The sequence below is a fragment of the Polyodon spathula genome, chromosome 15 (assembly GCF_017654505.1).
Source record: "Polyodon spathula isolate WHYD16114869_AA chromosome 15, ASM1765450v1, whole genome shotgun sequence".
NCBI classification, from domain to species: domain Eukaryota; kingdom Metazoa; phylum Chordata; class Actinopteri; order Acipenseriformes; family Polyodontidae; genus Polyodon; species Polyodon spathula.
Genome location: NC_054548.1, coordinates 11,564,604 through 11,592,307, shown reverse-complemented (window position 1 = coordinate 11,592,307; position 27,704 = coordinate 11,564,604). Strand labels below are relative to the sequence as shown.

At 38.7% G+C, this 27,704-nt stretch overlaps 1 protein-coding gene across 2 annotated transcripts in view; it reads left to right on the top strand.

The window, feature by feature from the left end:
• The window catches only part of LOC121328089 (collagen alpha-2(IV) chain-like), a 75,181-nt gene that overhangs the window by 41,614 nt on the left and 5,863 nt on the right, over positions 1–27,704 (top strand). The window contains exons 5-38 of one of the 2 annotated variants that reach the window (XM_041272572.1): positions 2,452–2,586; positions 2,897–2,941; positions 4,922–5,038; positions 5,352–5,420; positions 6,054–6,089; positions 6,179–6,232; positions 6,601–6,636; positions 7,024–7,065; positions 8,019–8,090; positions 9,037–9,072; positions 9,578–9,640; positions 9,749–9,793; positions 10,990–11,043; positions 11,628–11,697; positions 14,013–14,123; positions 14,562–14,705; positions 15,159–15,233; positions 16,080–16,231; positions 16,740–16,812; positions 16,982–17,088; positions 17,639–17,822; positions 18,470–18,535; positions 20,164–20,235; positions 20,523–20,630; positions 20,938–21,159; positions 21,325–21,486; positions 21,785–21,955; positions 22,414–22,557; positions 23,374–23,499; positions 23,876–24,057; positions 25,239–25,302; positions 26,025–26,099; positions 26,628–26,735; positions 27,044–27,151. In XM_041272572.1, the coding sequence (XP_041128506.1) occupies positions 2,452–2,586; positions 2,897–2,941; positions 4,922–5,038; positions 5,352–5,420; positions 6,054–6,089; positions 6,179–6,232; positions 6,601–6,636; positions 7,024–7,065; positions 8,019–8,090; positions 9,037–9,072; positions 9,578–9,640; positions 9,749–9,793; positions 10,990–11,043; positions 11,628–11,697; positions 14,013–14,123; positions 14,562–14,705; positions 15,159–15,233; positions 16,080–16,231; positions 16,740–16,812; positions 16,982–17,088; positions 17,639–17,822; positions 18,470–18,535; positions 20,164–20,235; positions 20,523–20,630; positions 20,938–21,159; positions 21,325–21,486; positions 21,785–21,955; positions 22,414–22,557; positions 23,374–23,499; positions 23,876–24,057; positions 25,239–25,302; positions 26,025–26,099; positions 26,628–26,735; positions 27,044–27,151 (3,328 nt within the window). The remainder of the gene's footprint in view (positions 1–2,451; positions 2,587–2,896; positions 2,942–4,921; positions 5,039–5,351; positions 5,421–6,053; positions 6,090–6,178; positions 6,233–6,600; positions 6,637–7,023; positions 7,066–8,018; positions 8,091–9,036; positions 9,073–9,577; positions 9,641–9,748; positions 9,794–10,989; positions 11,044–11,627; positions 11,698–14,012; positions 14,124–14,561; positions 14,706–15,158; positions 15,234–16,079; positions 16,232–16,739; positions 16,813–16,981; positions 17,089–17,638; positions 17,823–18,469; positions 18,536–20,163; positions 20,236–20,522; positions 20,631–20,937; positions 21,160–21,324; positions 21,487–21,784; positions 21,956–22,413; positions 22,558–23,373; positions 23,500–23,875; positions 24,058–25,238; positions 25,303–26,024; positions 26,100–26,627; positions 26,736–27,043; positions 27,152–27,704) is intronic. The other variant, XM_041272573.1, reaches the window with a different exon arrangement.

Sequence of the window (27,704 nt, the reverse complement as noted above, 5' to 3'; positions counted from 1 at the left end):
TCTCCTTAAAGAGAATCACATGCCCTGTTAGAGATAGGTGGTTTTCATAACTTTGGTTTACAAAGGGCCCTTCATGACCTAAACAGCAGTGTTATTAATTGGAAAGACCTCACTGCAGGACATATTTTCTCCGGGTACCCAAACCATTGTACAATATAGTAATACCCTTAAAAAAGAAATCTCCCAGCAAAAAGAAAGCACAGTTCCAGGTTTTCATTAATTGATGCTCAATAATGAAGGACATGCTACTGTATGTGCTGCAAGACACTCGCACTCCCTCTTCCTTTGAGTCATTAGTTTGCGTCATAAAAACACAACAAATAATTTGCTACATCAACAAGAAGTAACACACAGAGTAATGATGCATGCCAATATGTATACACAAAAATAAGAATGAGGAAGAAAGAAAGAAAAAAAAAAGAAAGAAAGTGGATTGTTCCTCCAGTTGTATTGTAGTCTCTGATTACAGGTGGTGTCCAGGGAACATTAACCATTTCAGTGCCAAATTCTCATAACCATTGGATATATCAATGTTACAGTCATTTTCACATTTTCATTTTACTTCATGTTTACAAACCATTTGATCTGATATGACATACCTATTCGATTATGTGAGAGAAAGAAAGAAAGAAAAAGAAAAGGGATCTGATCATAACGTACTGTACTTCAATCACTGCACCTGCTGCTGCATACTGTACATGGCACCTCTGTGTTAACTAGATGCTGTGTTACAGTGGGATTTCCTTTTTCTTGATGAGATTATGAATGGCAGCTTTTCAAGAAGCACCTGTTTCTACTGATTCTAGCAACTGCAGCAGTGACTGGCTTGGGTAATGGGGGCTATTCAAGTGGAATTGTTTGGCATACAAACGCAGGTATAAAAATTAAAAACAGAAAAGAATGATAACAGTGCTGAATTAACTGGATTTTTCACGTACCCATTTAAATACAGTAGATGATTTGTAATTGTAACATAGTCTTAGAGGAAAGTTTGTTAACTGCTAGCTGTTTTCTTGTTTTCCAGACCTTATATTGTGTTTATTACCTCTCTAGTAATATTTTATCTTCAAGCATCTGGAATCATTTGCTATAGTTTCGCTCATTAAAGTGTATAGTTTCAGAACAACTGGTACTCATGTATGTACTAGAAGTCTATGAAGTGCTTAATATAAAATATATATATATATAATATATATATAATAATATATATATATAATATATATATATATATATATATATATATATATATATATCTATTATATTGTTTTGACAAACATAGTAGGTCTTTTGTATTCAGTAAAACACAATACATGTCTTTTAAGTACATAGAATTTATACAAAGGTACATACTTTGCCAATTGGAAAGGGGCTAATAAAACTTAACAATGTTACTGGGCTGTTAACAATCAGATTAGGTAGCCTAGGTCTGGGTTAAATCACATTTTTGATGGTGCTGTAGCCATTTTAAAGTATAGCCATTACAGAGCCACACATTTTGGTTTAGGCTCTAGCTGTTTTGGTATATAGTCATCATTGGACAGTACTGATCAATTTTAATTGGAATTCTGCCCACTCACATGGGGTCTTTATAGTTGGTGCACTGCTGTATTCTATGATTCTCTTCAAAGTTCCATTAAAGTTCTGTGTCCACGGAACATTCACATTAAGCTGCTTTGTGCAGTAGTTGTTTATGGGCACAGTGGAAATCTTACAATTAGTAAATGGCAGCAGAAATATGGCACCATCTAGTGGTGGTAATCGATGGCTTGACTATAAACCTGCACAGCAAAGACCCGGAAAACACACTGGAAGAGTCCGTGGAAGGTGGATGAACAGAGTTCAGAGACATGCTGGAAATGCAGGACCAATTCATCCCAAAGTCTAACAAGTCCAAACTAAACAGTCACCAACATGGTTCAATCGATCCATCAAGCAAAGAGACGCGAGGAAATATAAAGACGTATGTGCAAGTGGATACATAACTGGGTGAAACGTAGGAAACAGAGAGTACTTGTAAGAGGGGAAACCTATAGCTGGACTTATGTACCCAGTAGGGTTCCTCAGGGCTCCCTGCTTGGACCCTGTTGTTTCTTATCTACATAAATGAATAATTAGCAAGCTTGTCAAATTTACAGATGACACAAACCTTGAGGGAATGGCCGACATGCTTTGAGCCACCCAGGAAATCCAAAAATAATAAAACTGGGCAGAAAAGTGGCAAATGAAATAACGTGTCAACAAATGTATATGCCATGTGGAATCCAAATACCAAATGAGGGGGTGTAACTGTAACAGGCACATGAAGAGAAAGACCTTGGTGTTGTAAAGCTATGATGACGTTGTATAATGCACTGGTGAGACTGCACTTCTGTGTCCAATTTTGACCACAGTACCAAAGGGATATCGTGGCCCTAGAGTTTTCTTAAAATGAATGTTTGTTTTTTTTTACAGGGTATGCCAGGTTTACTTGGCCCTCAGGGACCTAGTGGACCTCACGGATTCCCAGGACCACCGGGATTAGCTGGACAAAAAGGAGAAAAGGGTGGCAAAGGAAGACCGGGGATCCACGGGCCCAAAGGAGCTATGGTATAAGATTTATATTAGTTTGACAGAATGGTGAGACGCATTAACACTTTAAGCACTGTGTAACTTTGCAAAAAGACAATCCAATTACAATTAATTAAATTGTTAATGACCTATAAGGAAATGTACAGCAATTATATACATATATTATTGGGAACAGACCCAAGAACATGACCAGTTAACTGGTCTGTTGTATTGCGTGGAGCTCTTTTTTTTGGTGAACTGCACTAGTCAGACTTTTGAGTGGAATTACTTCTGCTGATCTCTTGACAGGTCTACATGTAGCTTGACTGCTGTTTTCTCTATTTTAAAGGGAGTAACGGGAGTGCCTGGGTTTCCGGGAGCAGACGGCATTCCTGTAAGTATTCTCTCCATTTGGTCAATTGGCTTTCTGAAGTTATTATACAGCTTGCAAAACTTCTGGTAGGTAATTAAATATTGATTTCAGTAACAATAGCCACTAAATGGTCTGACTTCACTTGGTCTTCCTGCAATATGATGGTAGACAAGCCCGGTCTCATTCTTATGTCCAGGCTGTAGAGAAGCGACCAAGCCGGCATATAGAAAATATATTGATGGTCAATCCCTGAGCAGCCATGATAAATCACCAGGGGATTATTTCTCTTTTTAACCATTCAGAATCTCAAAACATACTGTAAATATCCACCAAAAACAGTTTGATTTTAAAACAAAACTATGATATAAAGTAAAGGCAGTAGAATAATTTGAACAGTGTAAGTCTTGCTATTTTTGTTACCATAGTGTGGTTCAGAGGGTAGGAGCAAGGGCTCCTACCATTTCCAGTCTTCAACTCAACAGCTTTCCATTAAACCCCTAGTCAGACACTATCACTTGCACTTTTTGCATCACCACCTCTGCAAGTGCCTCTCCCTCTGGTAGGCAGGTGATGCTCAGAGGCTTGGCAGCTCACCTCCTTCAGCACAGCTCTCAGCAAGACAGAGAGGAGCTCCCATACGAATGTCCTAATGTTCTGTTACACTTTATTGCCCATCTGTAGGGTTGTTTAAAATTCAATTGCAGCTGATAATTAAAATATCTGGTTTACATTTACATTTAATGGACCTAATATCAATGTGGCAACAGATCTTAATAGGAGGTCAAGTTTAACGTTACTGCATACTCCTACACATTGGTACAATTGGAAACAATTACCCTAATGACAATCAGACTGGTCGTCTTCTAGCTCTTCAATTAATCCTGGCAAGTCTAGTGGGTTTCTAACATAACTTATTGTAACTATGATAGTAGGTACTGTACTGTATCTTTATATTATCAATTATGTTCTTATGGTAAATTTAAGAATTTAACCCCTCATGTTCTGGGTTTCTTAACATAAAAAAAAAAAGTTTAATATTGTAGCCATCTCTCTCAATCAGGCTGCTATCTCTGTCTTAGGGATGCCATCCTTGCAATTTTGTTTTTACTGACCTAGACTTACATTATCATTTTTTTTTTTTTATTATTGACATCATTTAAAAATATATATGAAACAATAAAATACATTATATAATAGGCTATTGTTGTGTACTTACATTTCTTTAGGTCGTATTTACTTCTTATGGCCAGACATGGACACATTTACAGACTGGATCATTTGCTTCGTTGGTTTGAAGCTGGTGCTGTTTTTAACAGCAGTCTTGATAGTCAGAATTCCATCCTGAATGTCGGTAGACAGTTGATTTCTTGTCTGTTCTTACAAGGTGCATCTTACTGATTCTGCACTACTGTGTGGCAAACCCAACACATTTATGGCAAAGTGTAAGAAAACGTGTGGGAAAAGCGTTTCGATGTCTCTACTTGGTTGAAGAATGTGTACTAATTTCAGCACAATATTGTTAATTGGCATTCTTCTTTTGATACTTTGCCGTCACATAATGTGCACGTACATGTCATTAGAGCTGACTGGAAAAGCTGCAAAGCAAAATTAGTGATACCATCCTTTATTTCGATCCAAAATCAAAGATTTGTTTTGTTATTTGTGGGTTTACGGACTGTTAAAATGTGACTATTTTTTTTTTTTTTTTACTGACTGCACGGAGTCCTTGTCTTGTCTCCAAAATGACAGAAGAAACAAACCAAAACAGTGATTTACATTAAAAAAGAGAATTTGGTCAGCTTAATGACATTCAGATATCACAGAACAAAATGAGCCTGGTATACAACACTTCAATGCACTGTTTAAACAAGTTCTGGTGATTGTCCACGTGTAAAATACTGAACACCACCTGAACAAATGCATCTGTATAACTGGAGTCCTCAAGAGCTGTACGTTAAACAGAGTTGTGTAATGTCATCTGTTAACACTGTGTTGGACCAGGGTCATCCAGGTCAGCCAGGACCAAGAGGGAAACCTGGCGCTGATGGCTGCAACGGGACAGCTGGAGACCCCGGACAATTTGGACTGCCAGGATTTATGGGTGTTCCCGGTTTGCCGGTAGGTACAAGAAAGAAGGCTTTAAAAACAGAAGTTAGATTGTTTCATATAGTGATAGATGACTCCTTTTGAATATTATCGTCTAACTTAATAAAATGCTAAAAACTGAGTGTCGTTGGCTGACTTTATGTTACAGATGGAGTCCTTTGTGTTCTTTGCTGTCTCTGTTCTGATTAGTTTACTGCCAGCCCTTTGACAGTGTCTGTCTTAATGCACATCTAAATGTATAAAAATGAAATATTCCATGTAGGAGGTCTTAGAGTGTAGTAAGTACTGTGCTTCATAGTTCCCTTTTTTTTTTTTTTAAATGCAGGGTATCCCAGGTTCAAAAGGACAGAAAGGAGAGCCTTTGCCAGTGACAGTAATCATGAATCGATTACGGGTAAGGGTATTGGAGCTGCTTTCACAACACACCCATGTAAGGACTCTGAATAATATGCTGCTGACCCCTGGAAACAATGTCAACCAGTCTAGCCATATTAACCCACTGAGCTGATTGAAGTAGAGGCATCCCATTAGAGGGTATTTAGGGAAAGTGCAAGACTGTAACTGGTTTCACGGTGCTATGATTGCCACCTGTAAGTAAAAAATAAATAAATAACAGACTCAAAAGGGAGGTTGTTACAGATTTAGTGTTTCTTCTGTAAGTGTATAGTATTACAATCCATGACCAATTGAGTCTAGGAATATAGTATTTTGCATGTCAGTAAATCTATTGTGGTTTTGCTGGTTATCTACATTGCTGTGGATGGAGCTGGTTATATACTTGTGCATTGTTCTGTCACATGCTACATAAAGATTAAAGATGTTTTGGTGTCCCTGGAAGACACACTGAAAATCAGTAATGTCTAACTGGTCAAAAATGGCGCTTATAGACAAATAAAAGTAGGGACGCTTTGATGTAAATTATATGTCATTGTAGTTCCTAAACCTAGCTTATGTATACTACTGTATCTTTAATAAAAACCTGCCAGTGAATGAAAATGACCCGTTATGTGCTTTTCATATTCTTCAGGGGGATCCTGGTGACCAAGGTTTTCCTGGAATTCCAGTAAGTGTTTTTATTTTGTATTTGTTGTAATATTCTAGCAGTCTTCCAGTTAGAATGGCTTCAGTTACATTGGGTCCTTGTATCTACAGGGCTCGCAGGGGTTTCCAGGCACCGCAGGACCTCGAGGCAACCTGGGGCCACAGGTGAGTCCATTTTGAAGGCAGGTTTTATGTACGTACGCTATATTTTTAATTTGGGTGCCTGTGGAAAGAGATGGATTCACAGCATGAGAGACTGAAGTCCCGTCTCATTCACAGACCAGGGACAGTGGAACATGAGCTTCATCACATTGTCTCACAAGCACACCATTATTAAATGTTGCTCGTTGCCATGTTCTGTATTTTTGTAGAATTCTCCCAAATGAGATGACAGGCACTTTACGTTGTTTCTACTTCAGTAAATACTATAAAAAAATAAATAAATTAACAAAAAGGTCTTTGTAAAAATAACAATATTTTTCCCAACCTTAAAATGTCAAATCCAGCTCATACCTTTTTTTTATACCTCTTAGGGACTGAAGGGACAACGTGGACCACCAGGACCAAAGGTTTGACACCACCTCCGAAACCAGTTTACCTCCACCAGGCCTCGTCTAAATGCGACCCTGGCTGAGTCATTAAAAATGAGTCTGCAGGTTTAACGGAATCACGCAAACACTACGACACGCATGCCATGTGCAATTTGTAGGATAATTATTCATACTGAATTTTTATTTTCGGAAAACATGGTGCTGTTCGCATTGAACTGCATACTGTCAGCAACTTGATATTCGCTATCTCTGGACTAAACACTTGACTTACTTTATTTGGTAGTTTTGGAAATGTTAGTTTTGAAAATCGGACAGATTATCTAATAGTTTAGTCTATGCTAATATTGTTGAGTAAATATACTCTGTAGTTGTGTCTGGTTTAAAGTAAATTCGTCTTTTTTTCAGGGTTCCCAGGGAGTATCGCCTAAGGGAATAAAAGGAGAACCAGTGAGTACATGTCCAGTAAAAGCAATTTCCAACCACTGATCCATAAAGATCCATCCATTCGCTTGCATGTGAAATGTAATCCACATTGAAACATCTCTTCCTGGTTCGAATCATTTAAGCAATGCAGTAGAAGCCACCGAATTGCTCACCTCATAGTTGCTCATTCAGATTTTCTTAGTTGACGCTGGAAAGCAGGAAACTGATTTTGTTTATGTCACTAACATACTTCTTGAAGTAGAATACGGAAGCACTGAGGAATATATCACTGCATGTATGAATACAGTAAGGATTATGATCTGCTTTGCTATTTTTTAATATGTCAACACATTGTCATTCAGTATGTATCTTATGAATTACTTATCGATAGAGTCCAAGTACACATATCATTTATTTAGTGAAAGGCACACTTTTAGTGTGTATCTGGCAGAGTGGTTGGAGCTCAAGCAGTTTCAATGAATACACACAGAGTGTATCACCTCTGTCCTCTTTGCAAACATGAACATGTGGAGTAACTGTGCGGTAGTGTTTCCGTATGTAGAGGCATTCCCACTTGCGTCCAGCAGGTGTCCCCATTGGTCCTTATTTTACTGAAACACAAGTCTTATGTAAGAAGGAATTAAGTTTGTATGAATGAAACTTAACTGTTAAATAACCCAAAAACAGTCAAAAATGAATTTAAATTGTATTAATCAAAAGTAAACATTCTTGAAATTACACAATTTACAATTTATATCTATATTATATTTATAGATATAGATATATATATCTATATATATATCTAACTACTCTATATATATATATATATATATATATATCTATATATATATATATATTATATATCTATATCTATAATATATATATCCTGTATATAGGCTTGTCTTATATTAGATTGGTAGAGACTAATTATTCCCTGTGATGATTTACTTACACATATATCCATGTGTGTACCTTAGGGTGAGGTTGGGTTGCCAGGGCAACCAGGTACGCCTAGTCTGTCATATGGGAAGGAATTATATGGACCCCCGGTAAGCTACACATTGTGTTCTTTCTATATTCTTTAAACAATGTATATACTGTAGAGGCTAATGTTAGTGCGGCACTTTTTATTGTATAAAGATCCCTCTAGACAGTTACTCTGTTGATTTTTTGTGTTTGTTTTTATCAATTCTGTATAATATGTTTCCACCTTATTGGACCGCACATTTCATTCAGCAACAGGAAACTTTAATCTACAGTGTAACATGAATAAACCTTGCCTGTAGTGGGTGTGGTCCTATCTGTGAAGTCTCTGGCTAGATCAATCTGGCACCTGACCAGTAGGGATTGCTAAAGCCTGATGACGTGAACTATTCGTTGACGGTTTTCGCAGTAACACCACATGAGTGCAAAGACCAATTCAACTCTCCCTTTGGACCCAACCTGTAGGCCCCAATCAATACCGTCAATGTATGTGTGTGTGTATATATTAATATATATATATATATATATATATATATGGTATATATATATATATATATATATATTATTATATATATATATATATATATATATATATATATATGTATAATATTTTGGGGGACAATAAAGAACAATTGTCCAACACAGTCGTTCTTTATTGGTGATAAATTGATAATAAGTTGCATATATTTAAAGGGGAGACAATTGTCAGTTCAGTGATACAAAGATATGGTCTGACTGGGAAAACTGGATGATAAAAGCCCCACACCCACTGCTTTCATAAAAAAGGATAGCATTTTGATGTATCTTTGCACTTGAATTGCATTGCACAATAGCTATTTGGGGATTCCAAGGTATTTAATAAGTTAGGCTTCTGAGTGGGATAAAAAGGGAAACAAATGCCCCACGTCCAATCCTCCTGTTTCAATGCTGGTGACACCATAATGTCGATCATAATACATTGTTTCTTATTGACACTTCGTTCACTCCTTTATTGATATACAATTTTCACAGGGAGAAAAGGGAGAAAGAGGTCCAAAAGGAGAGGCAGTAAGTTTGCATTTTTGCACTGTTTCTTAAAATAACTGAGTTCATGCTAAAGAGTCCAGCTAATTAAACAAGCATGTCAGTGATCAGTCGTAACAACCTAAAACTCAGCCTTTTCTGGGTTCCTCAAAAGCCATGGTTTTCCATGGTTTCCCAGCCCTTGTTTGATAGAGTAGCAGATTAACAATGTAGATATGTGGGATTGGGTGTATTCGGGAGCATAATGTGTTCAAACCACAAGCTGGGAATCTAAAGCAAAGATTGCAGCACAGGGTAAACTATTAATACGACTACCTATCTTCATATAAAATAAATGTATGCATTTTAAAATTATGTAGTTGTACTATTCTTGTTGGCACAGCTCTCTCTGTAGCACATGCAGAAGTAGCTGTAAGCAGCTGCCTCAATGTGATTCAGGCTGTTTTTAGAGGGTTGAGAGCATGTTGGAGTGCGATCGCACAGTTTGTAAGAAACTGATTAAACGTGGATTATTTCTATAATGTTTTAGGGCACGTCGAGTTTTTCATCTGAAAAAGGAGAGGACGGAGTGATGGGATTCCCTGGGCAGAGGGTAAGTTGCTTTTTTGGAAGGGGTGGAGGGGTGCCCATGGGGTTTGCAATATTGTTTGAATGTTTTAGATTCTCTCATAAAACTGGTATTAAAATGGTTATTTCCTAGGGCTTGTCGGGTTTGGATGGACAACCAGGAACCCCAGGGGTACAGGTGAGAATCCAGTCAACTGTTCTTTTTATTAAGCATCCCACGAGTGGTGATGTTGTATTATATAATAAATCTGCCACCACTGCTATCTTAGCACCTGAGACCTCACTATAAAACCTTATAAAATAAAGCTCATATATAGCTGACGCCTCCATGGTGTCAAAGCTTTGTATCTCTGAATCCATTTGAAGTCGTGACTTCCTATTTGCAGTTTTTTATCTGACTGCATAGTGTTAATGATCACGTTCACTACTGAAGAGAGCTCTATTAAAGCCACAGGGGTGATTATTTGAAGAAGTTCCCAGATGTTATGGCTCAAACAGAGAATTAGATACAAAGTTAATCTAAACAATACAGTAGTTAAAGGGCACCTAAGGACCTTTTTATTTTATTGTGTGTACATGTTCCCATGTGTTGCTACAACTGTTTATGTAACGTGTGTATTGTTTAAATTTTTTTTGTACATTTTGACCATTTTTTTAAGCTTTTAAATTACATTCCCTGCCTCAAGATGGCTTCCCATGTACCCGCAAGGACCTCTCAGGACTACATTTCCCATCATCCTCCTGCTCACATATGTAACTGAGATGGGTTTACCCGTGAGCAGGAGGATGATGGGAAATGTACTTCTGAGAGGTCCATGCAGGTACATGTGAAGCCATCTTGAGGCAGGGAATGCAATTTAAAAGTTTTAAAAAGTTGTCAAAATGTAAAAAAAAAAAAAAAAAAAAATTAAAACAATACACACCTTACGTAAATGGTTGTAGCAACACATGGGAACATGCAACACAATAAAATAAAAAGGTCCTTATGTAACCTTTAAGAGCAATTTAATGGATATTGTAAAATGAGCTAGTCAGTTTTCAGAAAAAATTATGGGGATGTTGTTATAGAGGGGATCCAGCGTTTTCTGCAGTGGAAAGTGGAAGAGGTGAATCACTCGAGTGTCTCTCCCTGGTGGTGTCAACCCGTAACTCTGTACAACTGTCAAATCAGCAATGTGCTTCAATCATATCTTTTTTTTTTTTTTAAATAAATTGTAAAACTATGAATTGAGACGGCTCTTCTCATTTACATGCCATTATCTGCTAAGACGTAATACCCAATCTTTTTTTTTTTTTTTTTCTCGTGACATGTGTGAGTTTCTTTTGCTATCATTTGTGTGTGTAGTAATGATGTTTCACTTCTGTTCATGACAGGGAATTCCAGGCATCCTTGGTGTCCCAGGAAGAGACGGAGACACAGGGATGAAGGTCAGGGTTTTACCATCTCTAAAACACTCTCAATAATCATCCCTCAAGTTGTTGTTTTTTTTTTCACAGAAAATATAATCAATTAAAAATTATGCTATGTGTAATATTATGTTAAATAAGTATTATTATTATTTGGGTTCATATAAACAACAACTCCTGTAGATCTGTCTTCCTTGACATCACACTCTCCCACAATTATCTCCTGGGTGGCCAAAGAATCTTTACAAAAATCTGGGGTAAATTGAGACACCCTGCCCTCTACACACAGTACTCTGCACTATGCATTACGTTGTCAATTGATTAACATACTGCCTTATAGAACTTGTTTTTAGTATACTGTCAATGTGGATCTCTTTGTACTTATTAAATACACTGTATGACAAATCTGTAAACCTACAAATGTTCTTTATGCTGTATGTATTGTGTTTCTTTGTATGTTAGTACGTTTCAAAACCTTAAACTTTATCAAAAAAAGATTCACGTCACATGACTGTGTAGTTAAAAAAGACACACTTGTTCAGGTTAGTTAACAGCACAAACATTTGATATGTGTAATGTTTATAAGTTTATAATGCTGTTTCCAGGGTTCGAGGGGTGACACAGGCCCCCCAGGACCAACAAAATACATTGAAATGAAACCTTTACAGTTGAAAGGTATGTGGATTCTTTTCTCTCACAGGACAAATTATTGTGTTCTGTTTTTAATTTTTTATCTCAAAATTAAATTACAAACTCACAGGGACCTAGGTTTGTTATTTGGTTGGTTACAGGACACGGAAATGGGTAACAAAGGAAAATGAGTTATCATTGAGCGGGTTATTGAGTTTTTCCACCATGTCTTTTTTATCATTTTCCAGTAGGTAGTTTTTGATGGTGTCAGGAGGAGGTTGTTGTGGGTGAGGAATGAATATCCAAACAGCTCAATTCAATAATCAAAATGTCTATGTTTATTTAGTAAAATAACAAAGCTGCCCCTCTACCAGCTTGGTATCAGAGAGTAAACCACAGTGGGTTTTCAGTCCCAAACAATAAATACAGTCCACCCAAAAGTCCACATTGGTGCGCGGATGGTGTGAGTTTGTTCTGTGATGTGATGTGCAGAGTGAGTAGTGCTCTGGGGTTTCCATGCTGGCTCCGTGGCTGCAGCTCCCGCTTGGCTAGTACTCTGCGAACACAAAACAAAACAAACAACTCCGGCTGGTTATTCACGTTTCAGTGTAAGGGGAAATAGCCTGGTGCCATGGTTTATATCCAATCGCTGCCTGCCTGCCCTCTAGCTGATCACAATGTGAATTCTTCAGTACACATGCAGCTATGCGCTTCCTCCAAAATGGCCAGCTTCCTGTTTCCACCTACCATCCAGTCAGCCCATCTATGGGAAAGCATACCACCAAACCTACACAGCGCCCTTTTTGGTTGTGAGGGAGATTTACAGCTTGAATTCCTTCTCTCTTTGTCACATATGGTAACATAGTAGCAAAAATTTGGTGAATCTGGAATTGTGGGACATTTAGTTTTTCTCAGATGTCTCCTCAATTTACTGTTGATGCCGCCTAGCTGAAGCAATACACTGTTCGTGCCAAAATTAAAGAACATAATAAATGCATAAAAAGACTACAGATGATTGTGCGTCTGTGACTCAGAGTTTGTAATGATCTGAATAATGCTTGCATTATCCGGGGCCTTTTTAACTGAGAGGCAAACAAATTAGAAAGCAAATGTTGCTTATCTTTGTTCCCACAACAGAGTTGACTGTATTGATCCTTAGTGACTGTTTAGGATATATTTATGTTATTCTTTATTATTAGCCACCACTGGGCAAGCCTGTCCCCGTTGTCTCATACTTACCAGAACTTCTGATTCATGTCATCAGAATCTGGGAGTAAATGGAGGCTGCCTGACAACCTGAATCTCATTTTTTACATATATCGAAAGAACAACTTAAATAATTATGATTACATTTGAATATTATTTAGCTCAAATTGTTAAGAGTCCAAAACTTTGTGTGGAAATTGAGGCACCCTGCCCTCCACACAGAGTACTACTATCCAATAACTTGCTGTGGCAAAGTGGTTTGCAGTGAACAGATGTAGAGGTGATGTGATTACGAAACAGAAGACAGACAACAAAGTTGACGATCTAAAGAGAAGTTTATTTTTGTAATCCTGGTTTGGTGACCGCAAAGAATAATCCCAGGCAATACACAGCAGTGTGTATTGCACTGTTCCAAACAATGGGTCACAGTCCCGAAACACACACACAAAGACACACACACTATCACAAGTGCACAGTGAGTGTTAACGTGCAAGTGGTGAAATACAATTTATTAGTGTACAGTGGTGAAGTGTTGTCCGGGTTGGTACTGGCCTGAAACGACAGCTCCCTCTACATGTTAGCCATCTAATAAGAACAAACGAGTACAATTAGACAGGACAAAACAAACAAACACTAAACACTCATGGTTATTTTATTACTCTCCTTCACTGGTTCAATTTCAGTGATAACAAAGGAACAGATCGTTTAGCCACATCCCCTTGGTTAGCGAGTGCAACCATTTCTCCTCCAGTCCACGGTTGCCACATCGCTTCCCTTCTAGGGCAGTGATTTGGTGTACCGTAGCTCCACCCCCTTTCTAGACGGCCAACTTCCACCTTTCCCTGGAATGAATTGTCAGACCATCCAGTCCGGGACACACGTTCCCTTTACACAGCGCTCTCACAGGTCGGGAGGGAGATTTATAACTAAGATTGATTCTTTCTCTGTCCCTCTTGTCCATTGATTAAAATACTGTTTTATAGAACATTTTAATTATGAACTACACTGCATGACAAATCTGCAAATCTACAAATGTTAAGTATGCTGTGTGGTGCTGCTTTAAATGTCCTACACTTCCATTCATTATTGTAATGCATTGTGTTTGGTCTTCCACATGGCAGACACTAAATGGTAACACTGTTTTCCTGATAAAGGTTTCCAAGGTGAACCAGGAACTGAAGGGGAAAAGGGTCAGCAAGGCATGAGAGGTGAACCAGGTCTGCCGGGGTATTCAGGGTTACCTGGACAACAAGCTTTCACACCAGGCAAGACCCATTAATGCTCTGTTTTTTTTCCGGTACAGGTCAAATGATCTTACAGTAATTTAAACCCATGCTATAGATCTAATCAGGTGCTGTTATTTACAAAATGAATATTAAGTTAAGTAGTCTTAGAGGCACCCGTGTTTGAGGGTATGCTTAAAGACCTCACAAAAAACAGAAAATGTATCATATTGGGCTGAACACAATTTCACATTGCTCTTCTCTTAACCCTAACCCTTGTCTAGTTTTATATCTCATACGGGCCATATATAATCATTTTAAATATGCATTGCCTTTCCATGTAGAGTAATCACTAGAGGTCGGCAAGGGTAGAAAATCTGAAACCTGATGGTTTGTGTACTTGCCTTTCCATTCAATTCAGTGGGCTGAGATGTCAGTTCATTACAAGGTCTCAGCTAAATGTTTACTTCCCGTTTCCAGGGAGACATGGTCCAGCAGGCCCAATAGGCCCAAAAGGGGCCAAAGGCATCAGGGGTGAACCAGGACTTCCTGCAGCCCAGCCCGGACCGAAGGGTGAAGAAGGACGCCCTGGCTTACCTGGCCCACCAGGACTCAAAGGAACAAGTAAGTCAGGAAGACTTTAATTTAGTTGTGTTTTATATCTCTTGGAATTCTCCTACATGTTTTGATGTTCTACAGTGATGTTATTTCCCATGTATATTATCACAAACACACTCAGCAAATCAAATCAGATCAGAATATTACTGTGGTAATATTCTGTCTTCATCTAGTGTATTGTGTTTTGGAAATCAGGTTACAAATTGGCTTGCTTCAATGTGAAAAAATTCTAAAAAAATTAGAATCAGATATTTCATATGCTACCAAACTCAATGTTTATTTAGATTTTGTCTGTTTTTTATTTATTTATTTTTAGATTTCAAGATGTTACTTAAAAAGCAATATTCAATAAAATATGCTCAAGGCATTTTAATAAACCATATTCTGTGTAGGTATCTGAAGCATTACTTTATACTGCAGTTTGACTTGCTCTGAAGATTTGCTCTCTCTCTTCCTCAGGTTTTCCTGGAGGGCCACCTGTAAGACCAGCTGATCGGGGAGTGCCGGGTCCCCCAGGGGTAAAGGGATTCAAAGGTTAGTCTATCAGTCTATAAGTCTGTGACCTAAGGAAATCCCTATCCTTCAAAAAGTAGTGTTGGTCGTGCTGTCTCTTACAAGATGCCAAGCCTAACGCTTTTGTTGAAATATTTTTCATGAGTCAAATTTGTTTATATATATATATATATATATATATATATATATATATATATATATATATATATATATATATATATATATATATATTGACGTCTTAAAGAGAACGTGTTCAGCTAAATTGATTATACATGGAATTGTGATGCTTGTGTAGCAGGCAGTGTTATGTGATACACTGCCGTTACGGATTCTGTCTCCTGTAAGTGAAGAGGAGATGAGGTTAAAAGCTCTATAGTCACAGATATAAACAAGTCTGGCACCTTTGCATAGTGGTTAAGATGCTTGTGTTTGGTGTGTGGGGTAGCCGGTTCGTACCCAACCATGCCCCTGTTACACCCTGATCTCTTTGATAACCCTAAGCCGATAACAAGGTTAAAATGGTGAATAGCGTAAAGGGCAGTGTTGTGTGAAATGAGATGAAAAGAGGTTAAAACCTCTAAAATCACAAATGCATTGTGGTTAAGACGGTCTTTTGCGGTGTGCGGGGTCGCTATTTCGTGTCCAGCCGTTGTCCTGTTACCATTGGGTGGAATATTGGTTATCACAAATGCTTGAGAGTGTCTGAATCTGGGAATCTCTAAGGAGAAGCATAGTCTTTCTGTCTTTATATACACACTTATGTCACACTTACCCTGGATGCAGGTCATGGTTACCCTTTCCATGTATTTGTTTGGTATTTTGGTGATGCACACTGCCCATTATTGTATCCCTTTCTTATTTTTGTAGGAGAAGCAGGGGAATGTTTATGTGAAACTTCAGGAGCCCCAGCAGGCCCCCCTGGTCCTGCTGGCGTTATAGGACCAAAAGGAAGACACGGGGAACAAGGACAACGTGGAGACTCGGGCGATCCAGGTCAAACCGGGCCAAGGGGACTGCCGGTAAGACGCATTTGCATCACACTTTTGTGCAAAGAATTCTGAATTGACAGGTTGGAGGTGTAAGGTGCTTGATTGTGTTGTGTGAAATGACATCTCAAACAGACTCGAATGAAGACTGAAGCATTACATGGGTGACAACTACTCGCTTTGTGAGGTGGAGGGTACTTATGGGGTAACTTATACACTAAGACACATTGTGAACATTACTTTTTAACATATTAAGAAGCATGTATGGATCGTGAAAGCATTGTCGTAATGAACTGGAAATACAGTAGTTTTGTCCTGAGCCAAGAGGACAGGCAGGGTTCATTTTAATAATTTAAACTGTTGCAGGTTTAATGCAGCCAACCTAAAACCCAGTATAGCGGAACTCTGACGGAGAGTGCCGCCTGCAGTGGGAAGTGTGGTGTTCTTAAAAGCAAGCACATTTCTAGAAAATCTGTGTAACAATGGCTGACCACAGGCCCCTAATTATTAATGAGGAATTAATGTATGTTCTTCATTACAGGGATTTCCAGGAAATGATGGACCTATAGGTAATCAAGGACAGAAAGGTGAACCTTCTACAGCAACTGAAAAAGGTATGCAGTGTTTTAAACTCTTTGATTCTTCAGATTGTATATGTCTTGCATTCTTTGTGTGATTGAGTAGTGCTGTAGAACAGGGGGATAGCAGGTCAGTGTTTTTTTGATTGGACCCGCCTCTGAGTAAGTTTTACTATTGGATAATAACTCTGTTGTTGCTGTTTAGGAGCTAAAGGAGAGCCGGGTGATTCTGGTTTGCCTGGCCCACCTGGTCAGAGAGGCCGCCAAGGCAGAGATGGTCGCTATGGCATTCCAGGTTTAAAAGGCCTCCCTGTAAGTGTTTGCTTAAGAATATTTAATTAGGGGTGTGCTGATACCTGTACCCGTTCCTTTAAGAAGTGTTTATTGGCATGTATTAAATAAATCTATTCATTAAAGAGTAAGTAGCATGGTTCCAAAAAAATATAGCGTTACACATCCCCAGGTTTTGCTAGAACTGTTTAAATAACTTAGCTGGAATTTTTCTTGTCTTTGTTAACATTCTGACAACTTTTTACACTGATAACTTAACTGTAAAAATGATTGCCGACATCGGCAATAACGATCCATGATGTGGTACGGAATAGAAAAGCCGGAGCACTTGTTGTTATGATTTAGAGGACAGATCTCAAATCCCAGGGCAGTAGAGCAGCCATTTTGAAAATAGCTTTGAAACAGATTTTAAGGTTATAAGTGTAGAAATCTGTCAGGATGTTAACAATGAAAAATAATATGACAGGTACGTTATTTAACGTTATAGCAACATGTGGGGACGTATAACGCTATATTTTTCAGAACCCTGTTACTTACTCCTTAAGATGGTATGGCCTACTGTTTGTTGCAGGGTGACGGGGTAAAAGGCCATCAAGGAGACAAAGGATTTATGGGCCCACCAGGTGTAAGAGGACTGAGGGGTGAAGTGGGTCAGCCCGGGCTTGGCTTTCAGTCTCAGAAAGGTATTCCCGGGCTGCAAGGTGATCCTGGCATAGATGGTGTTCCCGGGCCTGCAGGTTTACCAGGGCTTCCAGGTAAGTCAAGCCTCTTCAACAGGGACAGTTAAGTTAAGCAATAGCTTGTTCTCGTGTGTGGTGATCGAGGAGATAAAACATTCCAGATTCTAATAATGCTGATATTCTGCTCAGTCCCTGTATGAATATTTGTTTTATTTTCGGTGGATTTAAGCTGAGGCACCACACATTTCAGATCCCAGCACTAAAAATGCTTGATTTTTAAATGAAAACCCAAACATCTCTGTAAATGAGTACAGCGTGTATTTAATACTCTATATTTATAAATGTATGTAGATATGTAAGTATGTTTACATTTATTTTATAAATAATTATTGAGATAAAATCAAATGAGACACATCATCTAACTTTGTGTTAAAATTCCCAATTCAGTGATTTTGATTGAAACATTTATTTGACACTACAACAGAGAAAATAGTGCTGGTCAAAATACAAAAAAAAAAAAAAAGGTGTTATGCTATCTTAATTAGATGTTTTACAGACAGCGATGGGAGCGTTTGCAACCTGGCATACTGCATGCTTTCTCTTCTTCTAGAGATGAATGCTTCTTGAATACTTGTAGAACATGTCGAGTCATACTTGTGCTTCTGCTTCTCCTCTAACTGCCGTGCTTGCTTTGCTTGGCTCTCTCCTTTGCCGAATGGAAGGTGACTGTGTCTGTTGCGGTGCTAAGGACGGTGCTGGGAGAGAGAACAATGACACAGCCACAGCAGGTAGTTGGAATGGAACGGTTTGATAAGTGACATCAACGGCACTGTTTGAAACCTCTTTTCTAGCAGACTGTAAAAAGCTTTTTTTATTTTTTTTCTCTACCTGTTCATTTCTATAGTTCTTTGCATTAAGATTGATAGTGAATATTTTATGATTTTGTTTTCCTTTTGCTACAGTTCAGTCTTGAGTTATTTACACTAATAATGGGGACCATACCATTCAAACTGTACTGTATCGTTTTAATGCAGAATAACAGGATTAGGTTATGACTCATGACTCTGGTACTGACTGCTTCACTTACTTCTGTAGGGATTCCACATTGTTTTATCCTATTTAGGACAGCATCAATATCTCTTCCGATAAATCCAATGTCATAAATTTACTTTTTAAACCAGCTCAGCCTCCAGCCAAAAACATTGTCTTTCATTGTCAACTCGGGCAATATATTGTGTTGATATAATTGTTTACTTCACTGGACTTCAGAGTTTTACTTCCAGCTCAGTCAGGTTCTACCTTTGACAGGCTCCAGCACCAACGCATATCACATGCTTTGTCAACCAAACGGACTTGTCTAATAATTATTCTAACTTCAGGGGCCATTCTCGAGTCAGATTCTAATTAGACTGCATCAGGTGGTGTGGTTTATCAGAAGTGTGGACGCTGTAATACCGAACTACATTTTTTGTGTATCTTCCAATATCCCAAAATGCTTTGTGATATGTTTGGTGAAATACTCAGAACAGACGCTTGAAGGGCTTGCTGTCAGTGTACACTCTGCTCTAGGTATTAATTTTTATGCTTAAAAAAAAAATCTGTCAGGACATCATTGTTAACCTAGTGGGGAAAATAACAAAAGCACAACGTTAAATTAGTCGACTGCAAAAAATTAAATATGAGTTAAAAGTGGGATCGTGGATAAACAATTCACGTAATTTATCAGCAATGTTTGAAATAAAATTAAGGGGACCAGAATTAGTCTCAGGCAAGATATGGAGGTAAAAACAAAGTTTTTTTTTTTTTTTTTTTTTTTAAAAAACAGCTTTTTGTGAGTTTAATTATGAAACAGAATCAGCTCAATCTTTTTAAAAGGACCTCACCTGATTAAAAGTAAAACCTGAAAATGTCAAGACCTACATGTGTGTTTGCATTTACTTTTTCCAGAACACTTGTTTTATTTCTTTTTAGCAATATGGACCTCTATTGATATATAACACATTCTTTTAAAATAAAATGCAGTGCATGGTGGGATACTATCGTATTCATTTCCACTGTTCATTGCGCTGCTAGGAACTGTAACTGAACTACTTTAATAGGGTGTGTACGGATTAAGCCCGACTAAACATGAAACGGTACTTCAGTGCAGACTGTTTGAGCTGGATTCATTAGAATGGTTTCGAGTACGGTTCTCGAGATCGGTTATGTAGTGTGGATAGAGCCCATATGTTAGTAAACGCCAGCACCATCTACTGCACAGCTGTGTATTGCCAGCAAAACATAAAGAGACTTAATCTCTAGATGGCACTAGCTATTAAATAAATGACATTTGAAGGTACAGTACTTGCAGTAAGAAACAGAGCCGATTTCTGAAATTAACAACAGCTCAATCTCAGTGGTGTGAATTTGTTTGCAGGAGAACCCTGTGACCTCACAGCACCTGGTCCCCCAGGCCCTTCAGGACCACCAGGACAATCAGGCTTCCCAGGTAAGGTCTGAGTAGCATTTATACACGTTTTTACTACATGCCATACATACACATAATGTTATACTGTACTCAAAGACCACCTTCCTATAGTGACTACACAGAATAATGTTCTTACAAATATGAACCTTTGAGTCCCCGTAAATTATATACCATTCAAATATACCATTTGCTGCAAGAAGTATGACAAAGAAGTAATGGCAGTGTAAATGAATTGCTGTAACCTTTTTGTATTTGTTTTACTGTAATAGTGTTATTATATGTCTAAAACATGTCCCTTTCCACCTCAGGTTGGAAAGGTATAGCAGGGTTACCAGGTCTGCCTGGCCAGAGAGGATTCGACGGACTCAAAGGCCATTCTGGTGACCCAGGTGTAGGAGGCTTGCCAGGACCACCAGGTACTGTGAAGGGAAAACTCAGAGCATGGTTCAAGCATTAGTAACCTTGTAGTTAGCAATCGTCACAAAAATAAAGCTATGGGAATAGATATAACTTTTGACTTTTGAGGTTTGAGAAGAGATTTGGATACATGAAGTGGGTACATGTGAAACCATCTAGAGGAAAGGGAGTGCAATTTAAAAGTTTAAAAAAGTGGTCAAAATGTAGATTCCCCAAAGCAGAAGTAGTACTATAAATGGCAAAGGAAGATAATTAAGCCATAGTATTCAAATTGTGTTTGTGGTTTTCTTATTTCTTAACATGCAGGCTTTATCGGACCTCGTGGAGATTCAGGCCTGCCGGGCCGTCCTGGACAGAGGGGTTCCGCAGGGAGGTCGGGTTACCCAGGCATGCCGGGAGAGCCAGGGGAGAAGGGGGCCCATGGGGAGGTCCTGGGAGGCGCACTCGGAGCCCCAGGGGAAAAAGGTCCTCAAGGACAGATCGGACAGAAGGGCCTGTCGGGAGATCCAGGGCTGCCAGGATTCAAAGGTAAACTGCTAGGTTAAAGAAGCTTTTGAGGAAACAGTCCAATTAACTGTAAATAAAAAGAGCTCATACTAAGTGGAGCCAGTGGTATACCATTATCAAGACTATATTGTGTTAGAAAAAACAACGTTTAATGACTGTGATGTTGGTGTGTCTGTTTCCTTACAGGAATGGAGGGCATGCCTGGTATCCGAGGCTATAAAGGTGAGCAGGGTACTTTTGGCCTGCAGGGAGAGTCAGGCCAACCAGGGCCGGCAGGGCTAAAAGGATTCCCCGGACAGCAAGGATATCCAGGCCCTCCAGGAGCATTCGGCTACTCTGGGCCACCAGGTAAGTCAGCATTTAAAGCTGTTTAATAAGCGGTCTCTAAAGTACTCTCCCCTTCTTATAGTTTTATCTGCAGCTCACAGCAATTTATTCTTACTGAAACTCAATTCACTACTGTGACCAATTGTATCGGTAAAAGGCAGACAAATTACAATGTACAATTGGTTTTAATAGTGACTAAAAATACAGAGCAAACACTAAAACCTTTTCCTGATTCAAACATGCAAAATTGAGTAAAATAGGATTTTTCAGTCTATGCACTAATTCTGAGTGCCCACTTTTGTTTTGGTCAATCTTGCAGGCCTGATTGGTGAGAGAGGGGAAGCAGGAGATGAAGGCCCGCCAGGTCCTGCCGGAATGAAAGGTGTCCCTGGATCCCCAGGGAGTCCCGGGTCACCAGGGCAACAAGGCCATATTGGCAACCCTGGTGCTTCAGGTGTGGATGGATTTCCAGGCCTTCCTGGGCAAAAAGGTAAACAGGAAGTGATTTAATCCTAACAACTGAGCAAATAAACCAGTTTGGTATTGCATTGATCTATTTTATGTCACAGGAGGGCTCAAGCTTAGGCAGTTGATAAACACAGGTAATCAAATGAGGTTGGACTGTCCAGGAGTTTGTTTAGAACTGGTTAAATCTAAGGTATAGCAAATAAATGTAAAAGTCTTTAAATGCAGCTTTACTAGCCCTAACCCTAACTTTTTTACTTATTGTAGTAATAAAAATGTTGATTAGTAAATACTGATTTTTCAAACAAATGTAATGTTTTGGATACTTTATTTAAAAAAAAAAAACAAAGCATATCAGGTATTGCTCCATCATGTGCGCTAATAACTTTAGTGAGGTTTGAGTACTCTGCAATTAGTCTGAATGAAGTGGCTTTGAATTGCATATCAAACTATTACATGATGAGATCATGTTCCTCTGTTCAGGGGTCAAGGGATCAAAGGGAATGCCAGGCTTCAACGGAATGCAGGGCCAGAAAGGAGTAATGGGGTTGGAAGGGCAAAAGGGGGAGCCTGGATTTCCTGGGGAGATTGGAAAAAAAGGTGAAGTTGGAAAGCCAGGTGAAAAGGGTAAGTGTTAAAATAAAACCATACCATTACATTATTTACAAAAACAAAGAGTATATCTGAAACAAAACCCACACCATAAAAAATACCTTATTACCTTTTTTTTTAACATATATGAAATCATTATCATGGCTAAGATTTCTGTTTTTGTCTCCAGTTTAAACTCATTCTCATAACAGCATTTTTTCAAGTTCTGTATGTGTTTTATTTCTTTATAGATTTTTTATTTTATTTTTCTAGACTTTACTTTCACCTTGAATCGGATGAAGTCCATTTACCTTATCATTTACTCCCTGTGTGACAGATGTTAGGACCTCATCTGGAACTTTAAATTCCCTTCACTGTGCATAAAACTTTAGGGGACATCAGATAGGATCCTATACCCTTATTTTGTGTCTTGGCCCAATTTCAGTAACAGGGCAAGGTACTAATGCAAAGGTGGTTATGGCCTGATTATAGGCCATACAATTACAGTATAATTTGCCTAGTTATGTAATTTGCTTGGCAGGTTTCATGTTCCATTATTGGCAGGTGTTGGCCAGTCTCCATACACCCTAATATTTACTATTAGAAAAATAATGAATGCAATCAATAATAATTGTTAAAAATATATACTTATTTTTCTTTTTCAATGTCAAAAGAAACTCAATTACAGGACCGACAGTGATATTAAATGGGATGTCAGTTGTTCCTGATTTTATACTTTTCATGGATTGGTCAAAGGCTTTATCTAAAATATAATTTAGACGTCACACCTACACATGTTACCTTCATGTTTAAATACAGTATGTATTTAAATGACACTTCCTGTCATTGAAGGTGATCGCGGTAAAGCTGGACCCCCTGGTGAAAAGCCACACATCCTACTGAGCACAATAATTGAAATGAAGGGTGAAAAGGGTGATGTTGGTAATCCAGGGAGTGAAGGATTTACTGGACCAAGAGGTGAGTGCCATTACAGAATGAAGGCTCTGAACTTTACTACTCTTGTTTTCGTCACAACTGCACCAGTCTTTTAATCTACTTAAAAAATTGGTGTCATGCCATCGGAAGCACACCGTCATGAAATGACTTGTGCATTTACCTGACAGTTATATAAAAAAATTACATTTTGTCATGCAAATAAATTACAACTGCTTCAAGGACTAGAAACATGTAATCAAGTGTTGTCCTTGTGTTTTGTTCCAATTGTGTAGAAATAGTAATGCTGATGAAATGTTAAATTAACCAGTGTTTCAACTGTTACCTGCAAGCGTGTACAGTAGCATTATAAGGTCTGGTTTCTGAAGTTTTGTGTTGGTGGCTTGTGTTTGTATCAAAGGCCTTAAAGGGATGCCGGGGGTACCAGGCCAGCACGGTCAGCACGGCTTGCCTGGGAACCCCAGTGATGTGAAGGGTGTTAAAGGCACCACAGGCACTCAAGGGTTTCCTGGGTACAGAGGAACCCCTGGCTCCCCCGGGCCTGAAGGAATCAGTGGCTTTCCAGGAATGCCAGGAGACAGGGTAAGTAAAGAACACATTTTATTAAATGTAGTAAAAACGGGCTTTAAAACATATTTGAATTGTTGATAATTGGGCTCACTGCCCCTATTCCATTCTGCCTGAATGTGGCAAATTGTTGAACTATACATCATACATAAATCATAAAACATTCTAAAAAGCAATTATTCACAATTGCTTTCATGTACATAACAGCGTATTATAATGTTTTCTACATTAACTTGATAGCTTGTTCTTGTGATAATATACAGAAATTACACTATCTTTTCAGTAGGCACTGGTGTAGCTGCAGGAATTAAGTAAGTAAATGAGTGTTTGCTGAGTTTCGCATTCAAAAGAACAATGATGATGAATGAATATGAATTTACCACCTTTTTTTTTTTTTCAATTTACCCTGGTTTTCTCCCCAATTTAGTGTGCCCAATTATTATATGTATCCTTGGCTCACTGCTTGCAACCTCTGAAATGTGCTCCTGCCAATCTGTCATTTTTTGCACTGTGGATCCACAGTGAGGCCACCAGACCTATAGTGCTGGAGAACAATGCAGATCTGGAGGCTCCACTGCAGAACCACAGGTGCCCTATCAGCCACAGGGGTCACTGATGTGTGGTGAGCTGTGGATTCCCCTGCTGACCTAAGCCCTCTCTACCTGGGCAGCACTTGGCCAATTGTGTGCCACCCCCTAGGAGCTCCTGGTCTGCTGTGTCATAGCCTGGACTGGAACCTGTGATCCCCAGGCTATAGGGCACATCCATGTGGACTGCCTTTGCTGGATGTGCCACTCGGGAGCCCCCCTTGAATTTACCTTCTAAAACATAATGCTTGACAAAGCCCCAAAAAGGCATAGAGCAAAGAAAAAGCACCTTAAAAGGGAACATAAGGACCTTTGTATTTTATTGTGTTACATGTTCCCATGTGTTGCTACAACTGTTTATGTAAGGTGTGTGTATTGTTTTAATTACATTTTGTTTTTTTTTACATTTTGACCACTTTTTTAAACTTTTAAATTGCATTCACTGACTCAAGATGGCTGCACATGTACCTGCATGGACCTCTCAGAACTACATATCCCATCATCCTCCTGCTCACATATGTAACTGAGATGGATTTACCGGAGCAGCAGGGGGATCATTTAAATTATCAATAGCTAACATTGTTCTTTTTTTTTCAATACCTTTTCAAGGGTGAAAAAGGTGTAACAGGGGACCACGGTTTTCCAGGTGACCCTGGGCTGAAGGGAAGCAAAGGTAGGCTTCAAGTACTTCACTGTGATTCAGACATTTTCATGCGGGTTTCACAAAAAAAATAAAAAAGCATAGGTGAAACTTGCATGCTAGTGGAAAATCTATGTCTTAACTTGCTTTAAAATTGTACACATGTTCACACTAATGATTTAAATCTTAAATGTACAAAAAACTAAAAAGTCCCAATAAAGCCATAAAGCATACATAAACAGGTTTGGGATGCAGGTGTGGTGTACTTAACACATTTTAAAGACCACAAATAAAACAAAATTAACAATTGCTTTCAGTGTGTGTAAAGGGTGTTTGTGTACTTGGTTTGATTTCTTCTAGTTTTACATTGGAATTCTGACTGATTGTCCTTGGCTTAAAAACACCCCCCAAAAGAATCATAAAACAGATTGAATTTTTCTTCACAGGTTCATTATCTTAACACACGAGTCTGGCCGCCACACAACTGTTTAAAGATGTTTCAGTTTCTTATAGTGCTCATTTGCTTCACCAACTGATTTTTTTTACCTGTGAAACTTAACATTGTTGCTGGATGTTGCTAACAGTTCTCTATTGTGTCTAAAGTTTTGTTAATTAACATAAAGAACACTGATTAATGCCGGTTTACAACAGAAACTGAAACTAGGTCCCAGTGTTTCATAGTTAAGCTGTCTATACAGGGATATGTATCTTTCGTAATTAATGATAGCATTATACATAAATCTATTCCTTTACAGGTGACATTGGCCCAAGGATTGACTTACCTGGCGTTACGGGTCACACAGGAGAAGTAGGTGATCCAGGGCTGGCAGGTAAGCAACATTACAAACTCCTAAAGTGAAGATATTGAAGAGCCAACAGTGCAGGATATCACTTGATTGTTTTATACCAGTTTTACTATTAGCATGTAAAGTACATATGTATGTCACACTTAGAGTTCTGCATATAGCTAGATAACCGCTCATGCGATTGTGATCTGGGGGTATATCCATATGAAGGCTGTTTGTCTGTCCGGCCGACTGTTTGTCACACATTTCTTCATATATGTAGAGTTCAGTTTGACGGAATGTGATGAAGCTTGCTTAAAAAAAAAAAAGCATTCTTTGGATCAAGATGTTTTTCATGTTACTGATAGCTGTCATTTTTAATATACATTCATACCCATCCATGTACTGAACAGGTCTAGCTCCTGAGAGCTGAGAATATTAGGCTTCACAGAAAATGCATGGTTGACTAATTAAGACATTAAGTGACAAGGTCACAGAAAAAGCTGGAGAGATCTAAGCAAGCTATTGTCCCATTTACTTGGTGCTGAAATATTGAAAGCCTTATTTTTGCAGGAGGGCCAGGTTTTACAGGGCAGCCAGGAGACCATGGAAATCCAGGCTTTTCAGGAATTGATGGCATGAAAGGTGAAAAGGGTCTTCCTGGATATGAAGGACAAACAGGTATGAAATAGACATGTATGGGATTTCCATTAGCATGGAGCCAATAGGCTTTTCTGCAGTGCAGGGTTTCACTTGATTTTTTCATACTAATTTTACTATTCGCATAATTATTCATTCATTCATTAACATGCAGGGGGAGTATTTAATCCAATTTAATATGTTCCTTTTGATTATTTTAGACCTGTTTTTTTGTAATCCCAAGAATAGAACAACTGAAGTAGCCCAAGACCTTAAGCTGTAGTACTAATGTAATTCCCAGCTGTGCCAGTGCAGATGCTTTTAATGCAATTTGACTGTATTGATTTCAGGCTCCGTAGGTATGACAGGTTCTCCAGGAAATCAAGGCGCCAAGGGTGCGTCCGGTATACCAGGCCAGCCAGGAACCACAGGGAATTACGGACTGTCAGGCGATCGAGGTATGAGCGTACTGCAGATTGTACAAATATATATTATGGTTGGGTTTAAGGTCTAACTCTTGATGTCCTGCTTGAGAAAAAACAGTATATTATGTATCAGCTCGCTTCCTAAAACACAAATGTGCTCATTGTAATAAATGGACGGGATGCGATAAGTGAATGTGTCGTACGACACACCGCACAACAACAAAAAAAATAGAACATGCATTGTTGATACGAACCGTTCACACTGCCTGCGAGGCAATGGACGACACTGAAGCGATGCAGGAAATAAAATAGGATTAGTGCCTATTTTTGCGATTTTGTCTCACGGCAGCTAGGGAACTGGCCAATGAGGAACAGCCTCGCACACAATAAACAATGGCGGAAGAAAAAGTAATTCTTGCAGTGTCCAAATACCCAGAGCTGTACAATAAAGGACACAAAAATGATAAAGACACAGCGATGAGGGAGAACCTCTGACCATCCTTTTCCAGGGAACTGAATATAGCTTGTGTATTTACCTTTCCTGAAATAAGTGATTCTTAAAAGCTATTATGTATTTTACATGTGT